At 38.1% G+C, this 21,214-nt stretch overlaps 3 protein-coding genes across 3 annotated transcripts in view; all 3 read right to left on the reverse strand.

Annotated features, from left to right (window-relative positions):
* Positions 1 to 294, reverse strand: part of LOC111663530 (collagenase 3-like) — a 10,746-nt gene extending 10,452 nt beyond the window's left edge. Inside the window, exon 1 of the mRNA XM_023417751.2 lies at positions 175 to 294. Coding sequence (XP_023273519.1) covers positions 175 to 273 — 99 coding nt within the window. The 5' untranslated portion in view covers positions 274 to 294. The remainder of the gene's footprint in view (positions 1 to 174) is intronic.
* A 5,634-nt stretch (positions 295 to 5,928) lies between these two features.
* Positions 5,929 to 9,410, reverse strand: LOC111663531 (collagenase 3-like). The gene is made up of 10 exons (XM_023417752.2): positions 9,001 to 9,410; positions 8,540 to 8,787; positions 8,302 to 8,450; positions 7,921 to 8,049; positions 7,640 to 7,801; positions 7,372 to 7,495; positions 7,109 to 7,242; positions 6,822 to 6,981; positions 6,602 to 6,705; positions 5,929 to 6,471 (listed from the first exon to the last, which is right to left on the reverse strand). Exons 1-10 carry the CDS (start codon positions 9,097 to 9,099, stop codon positions 6,362 to 6,364), a joined length of 1,419 nt encoding a protein of 472 aa, XP_023273520.1. The 5' UTR covers positions 9,100 to 9,410; the 3' UTR covers positions 5,929 to 6,361.
* A 791-nt stretch (positions 9,411 to 10,201) lies between these two features.
* On the reverse strand, positions 10,202 to 20,279 carry LOC111663528 (neutrophil collagenase). Its single transcript, XM_023417749.2, has 10 exons — positions 19,777 to 20,279; positions 17,660 to 17,916; positions 15,206 to 15,354; positions 14,967 to 15,092; positions 14,355 to 14,516; positions 13,338 to 13,467; positions 13,062 to 13,198; positions 12,764 to 12,923; positions 10,932 to 11,032; positions 10,202 to 10,618 (listed from the first exon to the last, which is right to left on the reverse strand). The coding sequence occupies exons 1-10, from the start codon at positions 19,912 to 19,914 to the stop codon at positions 10,482 to 10,484; spliced, it is 1,497 nt and encodes a 498-aa protein (XP_023273517.1). The 5' UTR covers positions 19,915 to 20,279; the 3' UTR covers positions 10,202 to 10,481.
* Positions 20,280 to 21,214: the final 935 nt, after the last annotated feature.

The raw sequence follows: 21,214 nt of genomic DNA on the forward strand, positions 1-21,214 counted from the left end.
CAGTTGGCCTTGGAAGAAAGGCTCTGTTTGCTAACAACAGATATTAAGAAACTAAACTTATTTGTGTCTTTAACAGCGTAACATTAGGAATTCAGAGAACTTGAACATTTACATGTGCACAATTTTGATGCAAAATAAAGTACACGCATGAAAAAGCAAAGCAAGTATACACACCTCTGCAAAATTCTCATCTTGCTCAGTAACCTGTGATATTGGCATGCAGTAAACTGCAACTGCCAGGCTGAGTAGAATGCTCAGGTTGAAAGTCTTCATGTTTCCTTTTTGAATGTAATTTGTCTGCGCTGGAGGCAGCGACTATATAAGCTGGGTACTGGCCATATTGAGCAACTAACACCTTGAGTCAATGATTTAGGAAATATCCCTTTTATGGATAATAGAGGAAGTCAGGCTCTGATTGCTCATCCAATGTAAATGTTTCACAAAACCAACACTGTAATCATTATGACAACACATTTGTTTGTTACTTGTAACAGATGATGCTGGTGATTGTCCCAGTTGTATTCGATGTGGGAAAATGGCTCAATTGCCACTTATAAATGAAAACAAAATGTTTTCCAAAGAAAAAAAAAGAAAAGTGTACCACATTTAACCACATAAAATAAACAATTTTGAGAAGTGCATCTGCATCCAAATGTGCATCAAAGTACTGAAAACAGTGATAGCACTGTAATGGTAGATATTTTCATTCTAGAAACTGCAGCTCATGTTATAATATGTCAGAAATATGCTCTACCATGCAATGTAAGGAAACCCAAAATCCATCTGTTGAGGAACATTGTATGATATGATTAAAAGCTCCAGAATCACTAAATGGACCTCATTGTGATCTTGTTTTTGATTTAAAAAATGTCTGGATTTGCAATAGATTTTTTTATTGTGATATTAACTAATTTAATTAAACAGGTTAAGTAGTTATTAAAATAACAAAGAAATAATCGAAAAACACGTAATCCTGACCTGAAATGTAACATTTTATGCAGCAGCAACAAACGAAAAAGCACATACTGTTTGTTACATTAAGTATCATGCACTTAAATACTGGAACACAGTGTAAAATGAATGATGACTTTGGTTCCAACAACGTTTTTCTTATTTAATATCATTCTTAGTCCAAGTCAGTCTGTCTTCAATAGTCCCACAAACTCTCTCCTCCAGCCCTCATGCCTCTGCTGACAGCAGTATGCCCTGTGAGCAAACAGACATGACGTGTCCCGTCATCATCAACAAAAGCCCTGTTATTGTACATTTAAAATTAAAAGTTCTGCCAGGTAAGGGAGTGTCTTATTGATGCCAGTGATTAGTCATCAAGATGCACAATATTATTCACAAACCACATCACAAAAATCTAGCAGCCTCTAGAATAATATTTATCAACATGAGATAAAAGTTATTGTTGAGACTGCTTGACTAATATGAGTCACTTGCAGGATATTATGAATATGGCTTCGTCATCTTTTCTGCTGCAACTTCCATTGATTTGATGAAAAAAATTAATAAGTTCAGTCTATCACCTGTTCCTGAGTCAACTGCAGGTGGTTAATGTCTGTAATATTCCATCACCTGATTATACATTAATGTTAATGGAAAGCTACATTGTGGTCAGTATTACCTAATATTGGACACTGAGAGGAACAGTAATGATGTTGTGCCATGTATTGTCTCAGGTAAATTAAGCAACACCCATAAATGAAGAAACTCAGACAGAATGAAAGTGTTGTGATAAAAAAGCAACGATTACGAAAAATGTGATGAAAAATATAAACCTTAACAAATTTTCCTCAATATCAGTAAACCAATGCATCACAGTGTCATAGTGGTGCAAAGGTAGAAGCACATTTAATATTTTGTGGAGTATATTTAGAAGAAGTGTAAATGCAGAAACACCGACAGAATAAATTTGTGATATTAAAAAAAGCAAGTGATGAAAAAGGATATCTTTCGAAGAAGTGTTGGTATCATTAAAGAAAACATCTAGCAGCAATATTTGAGTAGAGTTGAGATATTGAGAATTGAGTATAAATCCATATTTCAGATCAAACACAACAAAAACCTGTATTTTGATACAATGTACACATGCTTTTATTACAACATTGTATAAAACACTGAGGTAACACTTTCAACCACTTCCCTACATTATTCATCAGTAAGCCTATTAGGTACATTGTGGTTATTGCTGAATATACAGTTTTGTCACACATTATGTCACGACTTGAGGATGTGAGCCAATGAAGGGAGTAAGGCTGTCAGACAAGACGTCCAACTAACTTCAAGGTTAAGGAATGTATAGTCCACTTTAAAGGTGTCTGATATGGTAGTACACGATTATTGTAATTCTTTTACCTCCTTTGTGTGTGTGTGTGTGTGTGTGTGTGTGTGTGTGTGGGGGGGTAAACTTAATTTCACTGTAAGACCTGTGCGCAGCACATTAATTCATTCACTCAACCCCTCCTGCCCTGTTCACACACACTCTCTCTCTCTCTGTCACTCACTCTTTCTCACTCACACACACACACACACACACACACACACACACCTACACACACACACACACACACACACACACACACACACACAAACACACACACAAACACAAGCACATTGACAACAGACACATGTATCCATTGACTTAAAAACAAGGAGGCATGGAGGCACATTTTAAAGCCAGGTGTGAACTGACTTAGAGCTGACCACTTGTGATAGGATCAATGGAGATGCATGTCAATACCAGGTGTGAACAGTTCTTATGAGTGTGTCGGTGAGCTCTCCATCATCTTCTGCTGCTCATTACACAAAGAAAACAGGGTGGCTTAACTCAAACAGGAAATTTACATGGTGTTAGTATATCAAAACCGAAGAAGGGACTAGCCTGGCCTGGTCTGGTCTCTTACTGTATACACAGCAACATAGTTATAGAGCTAATGCATAGCAATATGAGAATCATTCAGAGCATTAAAGAACTGTGGCATTATGGTTATAGTTAATGCACCACTAAGTAAATAAACTTCATTAGAATAGACAATTTATTATTGGCTTAACTTTACTGGTGGGTAAGAGAGATTTCTGTTCTGTTTCCTGAATTAACTCATGTTTAACCTCACTGTTAATAGCTACAGTATGTTCCACTAAAGACTCACAGAGACAAAGTGTGGTTTACACAGTAGATCTACTAGTATTGAGAATAATTGGTAAGGTGGAAACCTGGTATTTGACACACATGTGTTAAATCAGTACTACCGTACAACTGGTCCACTTCAAACAAAAGGTGATGTAGCTGAAGCTTTTAATTACCATTTAATGACAGTTGGACACATTTGTGATAGGTTAAAAGTAAATGCATTTTTCTAGGGATACTCATATGTATATCACCACAACAGCTTACACCCCTGTGGCAGCAGGAGGAGCCTTTCCTGCTCTCCAGCTTTTTCTACTCAGGGCCATCACCAGTTCTGAAATATTTAAAGAGGACCTATTGTGGCCATTTTCAGTGTTCATTATTTAATTCTTGGTGTCTACTTAAATAGATTTACATGCTTTAATGTTCTGAAAATATTTAATTTTTCTTCTTCTGTACATCTTTTACTGTTCTCCATTCACCCTCTGTCTGAAACGCTCTGTCCCCTCTGAAGCTGAAGTTTGCTGGTAACTACCATGGCAACGATAGAGACGTTAAGCATGTCTTGTGCAAACAAACGGTTGTGACGGCTTATGACCTGTTTATAGTTTTGAGCAAGAGTCCCGATCTGAACCAGAAGATTACAGACCTGATCCACCTTCACAAGCTGGACTTGTGCAGAAAACAAGCATACCCACTGTCAGGCAGCTGGAAGGAGGGAGAAATATGAAGAGCACTGTGAATCAAGACGCTGGACAGTCTGCAAAGACTTCGGACGACATTATTCATAACTTGCAATACTTTTATGAGAAACCCTGTTGATTTTTTAAGTGTGGACACTTCCGGACTAAAGGAATATAAATAATGGAGAAACAGACAGACAGTGGACAGGTGGAGAATCTCCAACATTACTCCAACATTCATCACTGTTGAGATCCTTTCTATGAAAATCAACTCTGGTCATCATTTTGCGTAAAAGTAGCTCCATTGGTTAAAGTATATGAAGATCTCTCCCACCTTGCAAAGATAATTGTGTTCTCCAGACAACAGCAGTTTTAGGTGATGGTTTAGTGCTGTTACAGCGACTGACTTTTTATTACAGTAAATGATATACATTCTCTGAACAAGAAACATCGCTGTGCTGCCGTATTTTTGGACGGCCACTTCACTGGATGCAGCCGTCATGGTTCCAGTATCTAATGGAAGCACTTCAGAAGCAGAGCATCTTCATATTGTATGTTGCAAAGATTTTTCGTGTTTCACAAGCCAATTGTATACACATTTGCAGGTTGCTGGGGATTGATATTATAAAAGACACTTGTACTTGTTCTGATTATTGCATGCTTTCAAGTCTTTATTTGGTATCTGTACTTCCCCAGTAGTATATTTTAGTAGAAGAAAAACTGGCATTCCTTCATGAGCGAGATAAAAAACAAACAAGAAAAAATTATTTTGCTTTACTATCAAGTAACTTCTGAATAATTATTAATTAAATTAAATATTAAATATAAAATAAATGAAAAATAATAAAATAAATATTAAATTCATGTCTGTTGTCATTAAACATCGGGTTGAATTCTGTTTTATTTCAGTGTTTCCTGTTGATCCTGTTGCCGATCCCTCCAGGTTGATCGCCTGATTGACACACACCTGTGCTGACTAGTGTCTAAGTAAGCCATTCCTTTGTTTCAGCTCTCGCTCTCTCCCTCCTGCTGCAGCAGCACCTTTGTGGTGAAAGGTATCTGTTTTCTTTTCAGTTATACCCATCTATTCAATAAACTTTAATGTAGAAGACTTCCGTCTGGTGTTGTATCCATCATTATGTTCCGGGGGTGAAGGGGTGAACAGTGAAGTTATGGAATCAGAGCACTGACCATCACAACTCAGCTGTTATCACAAAAAATATTCAAAATAATCACAAACAATGACTGCTTAAAAATGCTAACATGTAACTTTTCCACATTAAAATGTTTGAAAATGACAACACCTATCTTATATATTTTTGGAGTTGTGTACTTACATTATCCCAAATGTTTCCATCAATTCTCAAACCTAGAGAAATCCATGGTTTTAATCATGGTAACGGTACATGTCATTTGGTTGCCTTTCAATGACATCATATCCCCTATACCCATGGGTTGGGGGTTTTTTAATCCCCTGATCTGTTTGATATGGTGAGGAGGGCACGTCTGCGGATAATTCGACTTCTGGAAAAAACCTGCCGATTGCCTGGGTCATAAGTTGTTAAAGAAACAGAGATAAGCAGTCTCAGTTTCCAGATACTCCCGTCTGCCGAAGAGCTTCGATCACTTGGAGTTAAAGTCAAGTCTCTGGATGTTCATGATGTGCTGCAAGTCCCGGGTCATATCGAAGATATTACAGTTCCCCTCATGATGAATTTTAATAACTTTTGTGATACATAGACATTTCACAGAGCGACATAATCAAGTCAGTACTTTGGTTTATGACTAAATAACTGCAAGAACGTATCACCAGCCTCAGCCGTACTATTATATATATATGTGTGAAACTATAATTAACAACTTATAGCATGCTAACACCATTGGAAATAATACGCTTCAGTACAGTTAGATATTAAGGTGCAGTGGTTCTTGACATCTGTATACTGTATACCAATTTCATATTTCTGTTGATGGAAAACTACTCTATTCAATTTTAAATAGCTAACATTTGACTGACCAGTTTTGTCAGCAATAAAGCAACATCCCAGCAAAGAGTACATTGTCTTTTTATCTACAATACTAATAGAAAATAACAACAAAGAATAATTAAAATGCACTTGAACTACCTTTTATTTGCTAATTCATGTAACAATTTCCTTTGACTGTGTCACATTTTTGTAAACAATTTGCATACATTCATATGTTACAATTAAGTTCCAAAGTTCAACTTCACTAAACACAAAATTAAAACAGCAACAAAATTAGCAACAACAATACTTAAACAGTGGACACTATGTCAATGAAATAAAATAATGTAGAGTTAAATTAACCTAAAGTAGCAATGGCTGACCTCACAAAATGCTATTCTAAAAAAGTTTAAAAAAATATATAAGGTGCTGTTTTCAGGAAAGGCAAAAATCCAGTGTATACCGCCATGAATGTGTACAATCCTATATTATAAACTATGAAATTATATATTATGGAACTTTGGTGCCTTCATTGTCATTCAGAGGAGCTACATAAACTGCCTGGGCAATGAACTGGTCTAGACATTGGTGCAGGGTAAGAAGTAGCTGTTCCTCAGCCAACGGAACAACCTCCCGCTCCCCAGGTCATACTCAAACATGTTGGGTCCGCTGTAGATGTAAGTAAAACCTGCAGGACACAGATGTCAGATGTTAGTCCCCATGTTGGGTTAAGGCTGGAAGGACTCAGAACTGTAAACATTTTGTCATGGAAGTGGTCTTGACTCGGAAAACTATGAAGAAACTTGAATGTTACTCACCTCTCAACTGGAAAGCTGCAGTCACCTGGCCAGTCAGTCTAGAGAAGGTCTCATCCACCCGTTTGGGGGATCCCTGGTCCATGGCCTTATTGACCTCATCATAACTAAAGAACAGACAGTAATTAGATAATAATTAGATAGTTCATCATCAAAACATACATCCACATCATACCGAAATCAGTCACCTAAATGAATTGTGGTTCAAGTGATTTAAACACACCTGTAGTAATTGCTGCCTACAAAGAACAGAGTCTTGCCACTGTCCACGTCATAGAGAGCAGCATCGACTTTCTCTACGGTTTCAGGCAGACCAAAACTGGAAATTGACTTAGGATAGCCAGGTACCAGATCGTAGCCACTGAAAGCCCACACTCGACGACCTGCAAAAATGAAGAAATTAAGGATTTAAAAGAAAAAATATTTTAGTGACTATGCGTACAGGCAAATAATCTAGACCTGAAAATAGAATGACTTTAGGAGCTTTGGGTGGACACACAGATCACGTACCCTTAAAGAGTAAGATCCTGTCTGTCTCTCGGCTCTCATAAGCAGCATCGATATTGACCGGGGCATCAGGCCAGAAGTTTGTGATGAAACTTTGCTGAGGTGTATTGCTCTGGGGGTAGCTACGCCAGAAGAAGCTGAGAAAAGACACAACACAAAAATCAGTTCAGAGGCCTGCTCTAGTGTAAAGGAAAAAGAAGAAGTAGAAAATAAAACTTTTTGGATTGGACATTTAGATATTTGAACATTGAACATGTCTGCAATACCTGTCCTTGAAGAAGTATATCTCTCCTCTGAGGGTGGTAACCGCATCCAAGACCATGGTTGAATCACAGGCGTCAGGCGTGGTGGGAGATGTGGGTCCAGGACCAGGGTTCAAAGTGTTTTCCCCTGTAGGTTAAATGAAACCAATGTCACATGTCATTGTAGTCATGTGGACTCACTGAAGTTTGTGCAGAAGTTATTCGTCAGATATTTTGACCAAGTGCTGTTTGTGCAAACAGGCAGTGATTTAGTTAGTTAGTTAGCACTAACCATAGAGAGACTGGATGCCGTTGACATCATCCTGGGGCAGAACAAAGGTGTCAGGGTCTCTGGATGAGTACACAGGGTACATGAGGGCACCAGGATCAGTAGAGTGAGACAAGCCCAGAGAGTGGCCAAATTCATGGGCAGCTACCATGAAGAGGATGTAGCCTACAAAAGAAAGGACAGACTTACTGGTAAGTTACAGCTCCCCTCAGGCAAATCAGGTCCAATCAGGTCACATACACTGAGAGACAAGACACTATTCTCTGTATAAATAAAGGACTTACCTGCATTTGAGCGGTAGGTGAAATTCTCATCATCATCAAAATGAGCATCTCCTCCAATGCCAGGAGCTGGGGCGAAGGCATGTGCAAGAGTGCCATGAGGGCCATCAAAGGGGTAATAATCTCCATGTTCTGTTGAGCAAGAGCATATTCATGTCAGGCTTTCTAAATCAAATACAGATACAAAGAAGTAGTTGAATTAATGTAAAAAGCAAATGAGCGCTGGGTTTTTAAAAAGCATCTTCCTGCTACGATTGATCAGCTGTCCAATGTGATTCAAGACTCAGAAAACATACATCTAAGGCTTAGATGTTTAATGGGACATCACAATGAAGTGAGTGAGAGTTTAGAACTGGCAAAGCGCTCTGTTTCTTTTGTAATCACCTCTGATGCCAAAGGAGATCATGATGTCAGCAATGCCACTGTAGATCCTTGTGAACCTCAGAGGAGTGACTTTGGCCCAGACCTGCAGCGCTTTCTCTATGGAGTCATCCACCTCTGCCTTGGTCATGTCAGGTGTGTAGTTCTCAATCCTGTAGGACAGAAAAACACAGAGTATACTTATATAATCACATGCTCTGCCTGTAGTTAGTCTCTCTAACACACTCTTCAGATCACTCACCTGTAGGTAAGGCTGTTTTTCTGCCACTTCAGGTGTTCTCCAGTTATGGCGTATAGGGAAACCTTGACGTCTGGAACGCCACAGCGAGGTTTCTTCATCATAGCCATGGTGTCAGCATCCAGCATCCCGGTGACCCGGAGTCTGAAGAATCTCTGCATCTCACTCACTTTCTTGCTCTTTGGGCTGAACTCCCGTCCGACAGTCGGACCGCTCTCCTCTGTTAGGTTGAAGAATTTCTTCAGGTAGCTCTGTAAGAGAAAACAAGAGTTAGATACATATGTATGTATCAGTTGGCCTTGGAAGAAAGGCTCTGTTTGCTAACAACAGATATTAAGAAACTAAACTTATTTGTGTCTTTAACAGCGTAACATTAGGAATTCAGAGAACTTGAACATTTACATGTGCACAATTTTGATGCAAAATAAAGTACACGCATGAAAAAGCAAAGCAAGTATACACACCTCTGCAAAATTCTCATCTTGCTCAGTAACCTGTGATATTGGCATGCAGTAAACTGCAACTGCCAGGCTGAGTAGAATGCTCAGGTTGAAAGTCTTCATGTTTCCTTGTTGAATGTAATTTGTCTGTGCTGGAGGCAGCGGCTATATAAGCTGGGTACTGGCCATATTGAGCAACTAACACCCTGAGTCAGGGAAATATCCCTTTTATGATTAATAGAGGAAGTCAGGCTCTGATTGCTCATCCAACTTATTTTTCCCAAAACTAACACTGTAATCATGATGATATCACATTTGTTTGTTACTTGTAATAGATGATGCTGGTGATTGTCCCAGTTGTATTCGATGTGGGAAAATGGCTCAATTGCCACTTATAAATGAAAACAAAATGTTTTCCAGAAAACATACCAAAACCTTTTTTAAAAGAAGAATAGAATTTTGAGAAGTGCATCTGCATCCAAATGTGCATCAAAGTACTGAAAACAGTGATAGCATTGTATAGGTAGATATTTTCATTCTAGAAACTGCAGTTCATATTATAATATGTCAGAAATATGCTCTACCATGCAATGTAAAGAAATCCTTTAAAAAGACCCAAATTCTATCCGTCGAGGAACATTCAGCAACAGATGGACCTCATTGTGATCTTGTTCTTGGTAGCCTTCAAAACATTTCTGGATCTACAAATTAATTGAGATTTGAAAGAGATTTGTTTTTTGTGATATGACCTAATTTTAAGTCAACGAAATTATACCGGTAAAATAGTTATTAAAATGAGAAGAAATAATAGAAAACACATAATCATGACTTGAAATGTACCATCATATGCAGCAGTAACAGCTGAAAATTCACATATTGTTATTAAATTAAACATTAGGCACTTGATGAAAAAAACTAAAATCAGTTCAGTCTATCATTTGTTTGTGAGTCAACTGCAGGTGGTTAATGTCTGTAATATTCCATCACCTCATTATACATTAATAGTAATGGAAAGCTACATTTTGGTCAGTGTTACCCAATATTGGACACTGAGTAATGACGTGGTATGTAATGTACTGCCTCAGGTAAATTAGCAACACCTGTAAATGCAGAAACACAGACAGAATAAATGTGTTGTAATATGAAAAAAGCAAGTGATAAAAAGAATATAGAATATCTTTAGAAAAAGTGTTGGTATCATTAAAGAAAACATCTAGCAGCAATATTTGAGCAAAGCACATATATTTCAAAACATGTAGAGTTATATTTCAAATCAAACACAACAAAACATTTTGATAAAATGTACACATGCCATTAATCCAAAATTGCATAAAACACTGAGGTAACACTTTCAACCACTTCCCTACATTAGTCATCAGTAAGCCTATTAGGTACATTGTGGTTATTGCTGAATTTACTGTTTTATCACACTTTTTCTACTGTATGCACGTAGAGTAGATACACAGCATCATTGTCATCAAGCTACATGAACTGCCTTCCTTCACTTATCTCTTCTCTGTCAGTATTTCATTGTTGTCCATCTTGCATTCCAGCAGGTCGTTAGCAGGGCTGGTGGAGACCACCCGTTTGAAGTTTGAGTCATATTTGTAGTGGGTATTTCCCTTGAAGAAGTGCACAAATCCTGTTGGGCATCAAGATTCATCATTGCTATTTATGAATCAAATGTATCAAATACATAATGCTATGTGTGGCATTTTTTGAACGTCAGTGTTCAAAGTAAGGTTTCTGGTTTACTGGACAGGAACTCACCATATTTAGCCTCGATTTTCTTCTATTTTTTTGTGCCAAAAGGTAACGTAGTAGAAAACCACCCAGTGTCAGTGAGAAATATACTGTATATTCTTTTGTTCACATTTCATTTAATGAGAGTGTATTGTTGAAATGCAACTTTTTCAGTAAAAACTGAAGACAGAAAAGGAAGGTTATGTAACTACCCTCATAAAAGACTGCTGCATCTATGGGAGCTGGAATCCCGGGCCACAGCTTCTCCATGAGTGTCGGTGATCCCTCCATCATCTTCTGCTGCTCATTGTACCTAGGTATGATACACAAAGAAAACAGGGTAGAACTTTGTCTGTGTTTGTCCTGCTGGCACTTTAAAAAAACCCACAATGTATGTGACATAGCCAACTCAGTGACAGCAAACAATTCTAGTTAACTCAAACAGGAAATTTACAAGCTGTAATTACATCAAAACCCAAGAAGGAAGTAGTCTGGCCTGGTCTGGTCTGTGTATACTGTATACACAGCAACATAGTTATGGAGCTAATGCATAGCAATATGAGAATTTTTCAAGAGCATTAAAGAACTGTGGCATTATGGTTATGGTTAATGCACCACTAAGTACATGAACTTCATTAGAATATGTGCGCCTCATAATAAATGGATTATTTTCAGCTTAATTTTAATGGTGGACTTTTGGAAAAGTCTATTTTTTTCTGTTTGATAGAAGAGCTTTTTCTCCTCAGGCACATCACCAGTTACAGAATATTTAATGTATTTGCTGGTTTAAACGTATAATGCAGCACTGCACTTGTATTAAATAATATCAGACATTCTCTGAACAGGAAACATCACTATGCTGCCCTATTTCTTGATTTCCAGTTCAATGGATGCAGGCATCATGGTTCCAGTGTCCATTGAAAGCATTTCAGAAGCAGAACATCTTCAAATTGTCTTTTGCAAAGATTTTTCATGTTTTACAAGTTATAAAATACACCTGTATCTGTACTTCTGTGGGTTGATTGCAGAAAACAGCAAGCTGTCATGTTTACAGTTGGCATTTGTACTTTCTGAATAGTGTATCTTAGCAGGAGAAAAATAGTGGTACTCCTTCAGGAAAAAGATTAAATGAGAAGTATTTTGCTGTACTAACTGTTAATCAATAATTAAATATTAAATGTTTATTGTAAATAAACAAAGGAATGTATATTAATTTAAAAGCTTATTTTATGCTATAGACCTAGAATATAGCTGCAACAGAGCCAGAAAGCAATGCAGATGCATACAGTGGTCCATTCCACTAGACTAAACAAAAGACACTGTCTTGATTCTATCATCTGTCTGGTGGAACACAGACAATCTCCACTGATGGTCTCAGATCACCCTGCCATGTTGCAATTATTGGGGGTACCCCAGGGATCTGTTCTTGGTCCTTTATTATTTCTTATCTGTAAAAGCAATAGTAATACTCTAACACAGAACTATATATCAATTTTTATAACAGTTATATAGGCTGAAAATAGACATCAAGTAGAACAATTCCCAAGTGGAAGCGATATCTCGCCTTACATCTGTACAGGGTTCTGTAGTTGGTTGTTTGACTCTGCTTGCCTATCTGTGAAAGTCACAGAACGCCACAGATTTATATTGATTTTTCTATGTAGATGATACAATCTTATATACATTTTAGGTCTTCTTCAAAAGAAGTCATGTCTACATTCTGCCCTAACATTCTTCAGACATCTCTGTAATCTTAAATTTGTCCTGAGGGGGAAATGCATTTTATTCTCAAGAAGCCATTATATTAAATCATACATCTCCCTGCTATCCATACACATTATGTCACTACGATTGAAGTTATTCAGTCTTGTCACCTGGTCTGTAAGACATTTCCACCATAATATGATGCACAAACTGCATGAACATTCACCAGAAAAGTGTTTGATTCTCAAAATAGTATTCAAATGAAACCTACACCATGGGTGGTTAGCTTAGCTTAACATAAAAACTGGAACCAAGGGGGAAACTGTAGGATCTTACATACTTCCAACACTCATGGCCAGTGAAGAACACAGTGTAGCGGTCAATTCGGAAATGAAGAGCAGCATCTACAGATTTTATTCTGGAGGGGAAGCCCAAGTCTGAGATGTTTCTAGGATAACCCTCCTCAAGTTTTAGCTGCCTCAGCACCCAGTGCTGATTACCTGAAACAAAAACACTGCTGTCACACATTTCATATGCACTACCCATTCAGGTATATCTGCTTTTTCATTATAAATTCAATTTTAAGTGCATATACTGTGCAACTCATAATGGTCTTTTGGGATATCATTTAATTTTACCTTTGAAAAACACAATTACATTCCTCTCCACATTCTCATAGACAGCATCTAAGTAAGGAGGTACCGTGTCTGGCCACAGACTGCTTATCAGAGTGATTCCAGTTTCATCAAAATGAGGATGTCTGCGCCACATAAATCTGAAAAGGCAGAAAGTTATCTCAAACATCATTTGAATAATTGTTTCTTCCAATATTACTGGACCAAGGTGACACCAGGTAAGAATCAAGTCTACCTGTCCCCCTACATTATGTAGGCATACTGTGAAAGTTTTCATACCTGTCTTTGAAAAAAACGACCTCCTGTTGTAATTCTGATACGGCATCAAAAGACAAATCTGGATCACATTTGTCAGGTGTTCTTGGAGGAGGCTTTTTTGAGAATAGTGAAGCAAAACTGGGACTGATACCTGCAGGCAAGTAAATAAGTCAATAAAAGTTGCAGACGAATGCAAGTGTAGTGTAATTTACTGGGCATTTCTGTGCTGTTTGTGTTATGCTCTTATCAAATTTATTATTGCACAACTTTGACAGAAACCTATTTTGATGCTTTCTGCCAACAGATTTCATTCTTCGTAATGAGCTGCTTTCGTCAGCTGTTTTATCAGCCTGCACATAACATGCAAAACTGAATGTCTAATGTAATAAACTGCATATATGTTGATGTGATTTAACCAACACGCATTTATTACATACTACAGCTATATATATATATATATATATATATATATATTTTTTTTTTTAGATAACAAGAAACCTTTCAACCTGAAATCAACTGAAATGCAAAAAATTAGTCAAATTCTGTCATACTCATGTAGACTGAGAATTTTGATTTTGAAATAAATCTCTGATGCTGGCAATATAAATAATGACTTCACTGTCACTGAACAAATTTCAGTAGTATTGTGTTGAAACATTAAAAAGAGGATGCTGTGGTTTGAAGCTGTTTGGCACTGGTTTCCCACACTACTGGTGTGTGAACAACGGACGTTGTTATCTGCAACAAATGACTGTGTAATTACTCACATACGTTCAAGTTCATGTTCAGTGGTACTGAAGTGATGTTTCAATATTTTACATGCAAAAACTATCCAATATACATGTGTACATTGAAAAATGTGAATACATTTTTGTTTGAGATCAAAGCTGAGGTTATTTTGAATCTCACATCTCACAATGCAATCACAGGGTTAGCATGTTTTTCATTTCTATTCGTCTGCTTTGGAAACGAATCAGCAACCTCTCTGAAACCAGTCATTGAAATAATGCCCCATCTTTTGAATCCAGCTCAACTCACCATACAGGTGTTGGACATCTTTGACGTCGCGAAAAGAGAGCTGCAGGTCATAAGTGGGGGCAAAGTTGTATACTGGGTACATGATGGCTCCCGGGTCAGATGAGTGGGGCAGGCCAAGTGCATGGCCAAATTCATGGACTGCCACAGCAAATAGGTTGAAACCTTGAGCAGGAACACAAGCCATGGGAGGTTAAGGTTAAGCTGCACAAAACAATTAGATAGATGTAAACATAAATGTAGTGTAAGGATTTGTGGTCACTCCAGGTGTGGTTAGTTTGTTGATCACATTTGGTTTCCCAAACAAAATATCATGCACAGTATATGTCAAATCTTAACATTTATATATATAACCCCCATATAACCCCTGTAAAACTGCAACTGGTCATTTTTACACTTCAGTATTTATATGGGTTGTATGATTTTAAGAAAAAAAGACATGTACGTAAAGATACCGTGTTTAGTGAGCTTTAGAGCTGTTTCCAATGTCAAACTGTTCTTTTAGCTACCACCAAAATTACACTAATCCTGTTTCCTGCAGGTTTTTCATACACCTACCATAGAGCCTACATGTTTGTATCGAAGAGGATTAGAGGGTTTTTTCAATTGTAGTACCAGTAGTATTAAAGCTCCAGTCTTCATCAGCATCAAAGTGCACATCTCCGCCAATACCAGCCCCAGGCATAAAGGCATGAGCCAGGATTCCGCCTGTGCCATCAAAAGGTGCGCCATCCTTATGGTCTGCAAGAAACAGCACAGTTAACCATTCCACTCAGTAAATCCTTAATGCCACATGTCAGAGACAGGACTTCTGTGCAATACTATTTGACTGAGGAGATCTTTATAGACCTCACCGCCATTATAGAAGGAGATGACAATGTCAGCCTCTTTCCTGCTCCGCTTGCGAAATTTAACAGCCGCGACACTGGACCAGAGTTTCCATGCCGCCCTGATGACTTTGTGAACATTTGAGGCTGATTTGGGGAGGTTGGAGCCAGCTATCCTGAGGAACAAATACAGAATTGTACTAATTAACGGTGGAAAGAAAGATAGCGTAGAAATTTCAAGCAGTGGCAGCGTGACAGCCGAATGTCATCCTCAACATAATTGCATCCTCAAGATGGAGATATCAGAGGAACAGCAAAAGAGGAGAAGGTAAGATGAACAAAAATTGAAGAAGAAGAGCAGTGATCAGGCTGCGTTAACATTGGTAAGGCTTTTCCAGTGGTGGAGACTACAAAGTCAAACTGGTAAAGAGGCCAAGAGTGAAGAGACTGGTAAAAACTAACTTTGCGGATGTTTCGACGGTACACTGGCCGACAGCGTGTTTGCCTACTGCTAACAGGGATTGGCGCAGAGTTTGCTCTGTTTCTGTTTGACAGGTGGGTAACATTAGTGTTGCCAACGGTTCAGTTTTGTTTTATCTTATTTACCCAACTGGTTAGTTAGCAAGTAGGTCCCGGTGCCACTTTTCTTTTTTTCTTTTTTTTTTTGGTTTCTTTAAATTACTTGCCCGCGGACATTCGGATGACTTTCAATTTCGCCAAAATATGCTGTTGTGATGTTAGATAGTAACAGGAGAGATGTGAGTATCACTGTCCATGCTGGCTACGAGAAACTGTCTCATCCTCTTTGTATGTTAGCTATGCAGTTTGCTATCTAGCTGTTGTCTCTGTATCATGTTATTTGTTTGTATAACGTGCAAAAGGTTTTACAGCCACAAAGACCTAAAAATACATGTTTGCTAGCACAGTGGAGTTTTCTGGTTTGGATGCATTGGTAACGATACCTTCCTTGTTAGCTTAGCTACAAACCTCTGGCCCTCTCCTCTGACACTGTAGGTATGTAAAAACAATCTAAACAACTAACTCTCTTTAGTTTTTATTCCACTGTGTTTATGGTGCTGTGTTTGTGTGCCTGTCAGTTGTTTGATGATGTTTTATATTATAAGATTTGTTTTGCTTCAGCTATGAGAAAGAGTATTCACTTCCCCCCTGTATAAGATGCTCGGGACTCTGGCAATGCCTGTTCATTCATTTTGGAGGTGGAGTTTCGAAAGAAGCACTGAGATGAGGGGCGTATATGTTTTGCTGTTGCGTTCAAATATCAACAGTCTTTCTCCAGCAGTGCTTACTCTACCTTTAATGTAAATTCATCTTTACTAATCTGACACATTTAATGCTTTTTGTCACATTTGTCACTTTTTTTTCTCAGCTGTTACAGCGTAGAATAACCTTTATAATGGCGGCGTATGGCTCTGTGGATGGTCATGACTGTTCCTGAAATATCTCAACAATTCATTTATTTTATATCATCATCAGAGGGATTGCCATGAACCTTTGTACAAAGATTCCAGGTACCAGGAAAATGAATCCTACTGACTACGGTGATCGTCTTTTCATATTGTGCCATCAGAGGGTCAGAGTCTTCCACTCGATACACTGAAACATTCATGGTTCCAGAGAATGAGTCTTTAAGAGTTTGGTGATTTTCTGACTGCACCGTCATGGGGTGGACATTTGGTACAGGCATTAATGTCCTCTTCAGGTCAAAGTTTCAGTTTGTCCAACACCTGGTTTATGACCAAATACCTGAAAAAATGAATGACATGTTCATCAGCCTCAGCTGTACTTTGTGTTAAGTGTTAGCTGTAATGTTAGTATGGAATATGTATATGTAATTTATATGTGTATATGTATTGTGGCCCTGAGAGCTCAACTCACTGCAGTTTTAGAAAGCACATGCAAGTAGACAAAACAAAAACCAATTCAGAAAACATCATCAATTTGACAACACATGCTGCAAATACTCACAACACAACGGACGTGTTTCCAGGGGGCACTAAAAAGTGATGAACACTGGCTGCAACAATGGTGCGTCTCATTTGGGCATTTCTCCTTTCCTTTTGTAAAAGAAGATCCAGTGTTTCCCACGCTAAAGGAGATAAGCTGGGAATCACTGAATCACCTTTCCTTATCATTTCAGAGAATGGGACCAGCTCTTATCATGGCTGCCGCTTAGAAACTTCCGGGTCATTTCACTCAGTTTCAACCTTCCTAAGCAAAAAAAAACCTTTTCTTCCACAGCAGTTGACGTGAGTTGTGTGAGATAGTCATGCATAGTCGGTACATTACCTGCATTAGATGTTCATTTTGAAATTGTTTTCTGAATTTGTTTTCCTTTTGCTGTTTGCCTGTGTGTTCTTAAGTTGCAGCTCTCAGTGCCGCCCTAGCAGTGATGGGATGTGCTTGCATCTCAGTAGAAAATCAGCACCATTTACCGCACTGCTTTCTGATCATTTTTCTAACCTGTAGCTGAGGGTGCTCCTCTTCCAGCGAATTCCGTTACCAAATCGTTCCACATCTGACAGACCACATCGCGGCCTCTTCATAACCGCCACAGTCTCTTCGGTCAGCTCTCCACTTGGCGGTAAACCAAAGAAGCGCTGCATGCCTTGCAGTTTATCACAGAGTCCGGTATCCCAGTCAGCATCACCAGCCGTGTCTGCATTCCTCTTCTCTCTCTCTGACTTGGGCTGGTAGCCGTAGAAGTGCTGTAGATATTCCTGAAGATGATAATTCAGTCAGTGCGCAAAATGGTGCGTTACTACAGTCAACTGAAAGGTGACACACGTTTGCTGAGATCTGACAGAAAAAAAAAAAAAAGCCAGATGCTGCCACACGCAGCTTGAAAACAATTTGTAGAAGGTAAACTCCTTATTTTCCAACAATGTCACGTCAGTTGAGGAGTAACACTAATGTTCAGCCATTCATGAAATGGCGTCAATCTTTACAGTAAACATTCCAAACATTTTCTCAAACCTTTAATAACAGTATGCGGCAGAAAATAACCATGTAATTTTAGGTGCAGACAACAGTCACACAAAGTCTAAAGACTCTGTAGCCTGCAGCTCTGCAAACATTTGTATAATAATCTTCAAGGCCAGATGTTCTTTCCTTTTTTTTTGACTCCAGCACCTCTGTAACGTGAGCGCTGATTGTTCCAGACGGATTTTGTACGTGAGCCCAAGTGAAAGAAAGTGTAATACAATCAGAGATTTGTGATGATATTTTTTAGAAGTATTATTGTTAATAGTCCATCTAAAGATTCTGATGGCCGTCCACTGATAAATCCTTCAGTTTAAAGCTGATTCCAGTTTGTTCACAAAATATATTAATGCAATTTGACTACTTTTGGGCCAACAAATAAAAACTGATCAAAGAACTTGCACCGGGGGCCGATAGTGAGGCCTATATGATATATTTGAGACACTGTAGATTTGATATATTTTAGAAATATTAACACATTTGACCTTTTTTTTTTATAAAAACATAAAATAAATATCAGATTTAAAAAAAACCTTTACCTGAATAAAATATACTCTTAAGTTGAAGAAGTTTTCTATTTTTTAATAAAGGAACTAATTGATCAAACAATACATAAAAAGACTAAGTATTAACAAGCATTTACTACCAACTTTCGACATTTCCAACACTTCATGCTGCAGACATATTCAGTCAGTATTCATAATGTATTAAGTTTCAATACCCAGACTTATAAGAGATTAGACTCAGTGACCAAAATGTTTGTCCTGGAAATGTTGGGCAACACAAAATTTACAGAACATATTATTTAACATCTTCCTGAACATAAGAAACATGAAGATAAAAATGCGTGATCTCAGTTAATAAAGTCAACATCATGATTTATCAGAAGGTATTTAAGTTAACTTTCTCTCCATCATCAAGCTGACATAATGACAGGACTGATATTAATAAAATATATTTTACTTGGTAAATGTTGTAATTAACACAGTGGCAGAAATGTCAAGCAGGTATCTGATTTGAACCTGTGCACTGGAATGTTTTCCAATGTGTTTACAACTCTCATCAAATCCAAGTCATTTAACTTGAACATAACTTTTTATAATGTAGTGGTGGAAAAAATAATAGGAATACCAGGCTTCCGTCAGTCACTATCATGAGAAAAAAAATGCCAATATAAAATAAAAATCAGTTACATGTCAAGAGAAATGTTTGTCTGTGTAACTGATAGTTTCCATATATGTTGAAGTATATCCCCACAGCAACAATTCTACAAGCAATTTCATGTTGCCATAAATTCGTGGACCGGTGGAAAAAGATCCCTGGAGCCATATACAGTATTTTTCTGGAAGCAAAAACTCAGATCCTATCAGTGGGTCAACAATGAGGTCATTAATGAAGCTTTTAGGGACACTTAGTTGACCTTACAAATCTCTACCTGAGCAGGGCTCCACTCACGCCGAGGTATTGGGGCTCTAAAGCTGTCCAGAGCAAATCTCCCATAAATACAACAACACAATCCGAGCACAGAGACCTGTAAATCCAGCAGCTGGTCTCTCAAACTTTTTTACATCACATGCCATGTATAAAGTGATAAATACCTTTGCAAACTCCTGGTCAGCTTCAGATGAACCAGCATGGGGTGGTGTGTGCAGGTCTGGGTTTCGGAGAGGCAAGCTCATGACGAGAGTTTGGCCGGGCACCAGAAGAGTCAGACGAATCAGCCAGAACATCTTCATGTTCGTCAGGTCTGGAGTCCCAGTCAGTCAGACTGTCTTTGGGAGCTGCAGATACACAGGGCTGTGTGCAAAGCTGCGGTGACCACCTGTTAATTATGTGTGGCTGCTCCTGTCCCAACAAGAACAGCAAGGGGGCTCAGCGCATAAATAGGGTCTTTTTTAATGTTGTGTCCAAGTGACATAAGACCCACATTTATACAGCGTCACAGAGTAGAAAATCAGTCATAACCTGCCCAAAATTCCAAGAAACAGTTTTGATCAGATTTAGAGATAAAAGTTATGGACCATATCTCATCCAGGGTTCATGCGAACTGCAGAGTTGCTATAGGCTGCAGATGACAGATGAAAAAGACAGTATGAATATGCTAATTCAGAATTCGAAGGAAGAATTCCTTCGGATGATTCTGCCAGGGATAATCCTATGTTGGGATCTACGTAACTGTCTACTTTGCCGAAAAACAACTCCTTTCATTTCACACACAAAAGAATTTCTGAGTCTTTTGTTCATCTGTGAAAACAACCCCTGAGAGGCAAGTGAAAAAAAAAAAAGAAGTCTACTTTTTTTTTTCATCCATGAAAACAACCCCTGAGGTACAAGTGAATTTTTTTTAAATTCTTTTTTTATTGTATTACTTCCTGATCCATTTAAAGACTTCTATGAGATTCAGCTGTGAACAAAACTAATTTAGGACCAGTGAAATAAATTAAATTATAGGCATCCAACAAGAAGAAAAAGGAAATTAGATTAAATGCAAAAACATAAATAAAAAAAATACCTAGTACACAAAACCCAAAAAGTTTGGATCTACCTGCCTGATACTCAAAACCACTTATAAAATAGGGTGTACAAGAGAAAGAAGGCATTTGATGAAAAAAATAGACATTTTACAACTGATGGACATACAGGTGTTATGTACCTTATCCATCTTTCCCATTTTTTCTTCATCCATTTTTCCGATGTTTCCTTTAGTCTGTCAGCCGTCTGTTGGAGAAGACATGAAAAGAACTGAGACTTCACATGATATAAGACCAGCACAGTCTCCAGACTGAAATGACATGGAGCTGGTTTGGGATGAACTGGACAGAAGATGAAAACAAAGCAACCTGCAAGTGCAACACATTAGTGGGACCTTCTGCAACAGTGTTGGGACCATCCCTCTGAACAATGTTTGATTTCCCTGCTAGAAAGAACACCATGACTGTGTTAGGCTGTTGACTAAAACAAATAAATAATATTGGTATAATAACGTTTTTGTTTCATCTTTTATTTGTTCGGTACCATAGTTGCAGTAACATGTAA

This window comes from Seriola lalandi, unplaced genomic scaffold, assembly GCF_002814215.2.
Source record: "Seriola lalandi dorsalis isolate HSWRI2012SDOR001 ecotype SW California unplaced genomic scaffold, Sedor1 jcf7180002054577, whole genome shotgun sequence".
Taxonomy (NCBI): domain Eukaryota; kingdom Metazoa; phylum Chordata; class Actinopteri; order Carangiformes; family Carangidae; genus Seriola; species Seriola lalandi.

Excerpts from the sequence above, each read along its gene's own strand:
- LOC111663531 (XM_023417752.2), bottom strand. The coding sequence starts at position 9,099 with ATGAAGACTTTCAACCTGAGCATTCTACTCAGCCTGGCAGTTGCAGTT. Across the intron at positions 8,788-9,000 it reads AAGATGAGAATTTTGCAGAG|AGCTACCTGAAGAAATTCTT; the intron begins GTGTGTATACTT and ends TTTCTCTTACAG. Across the intron at positions 7,802-7,920 it reads CACCTACCGCTCAAATGCAG|GCTACATCCTCTTCATGGTA; the intron begins GTAAGTCCTTTA and ends TTTCTTTTGTAG.
- LOC111663528 (XM_023417749.2), bottom strand. The coding sequence starts at position 19,914 with ATGAAGATGTTCTGGCTGATTCGTCTGACTCTTCTGGTGCCCGGCCAA. Across the intron at positions 15,093-15,205 it reads CATCTCCTTCTATAATGGCG|ACCATAAGGATGGCGCACCT; the intron begins GTGAGGTCTATA and ends TGTTTCTTGCAG. Across the intron at positions 14,517-14,966 it reads CTGGAGCTTTAATACTACTG|GTTTCAACCTATTTGCTGTG; the intron begins GTACTACAATTG and ends TTCCTGCTCAAG.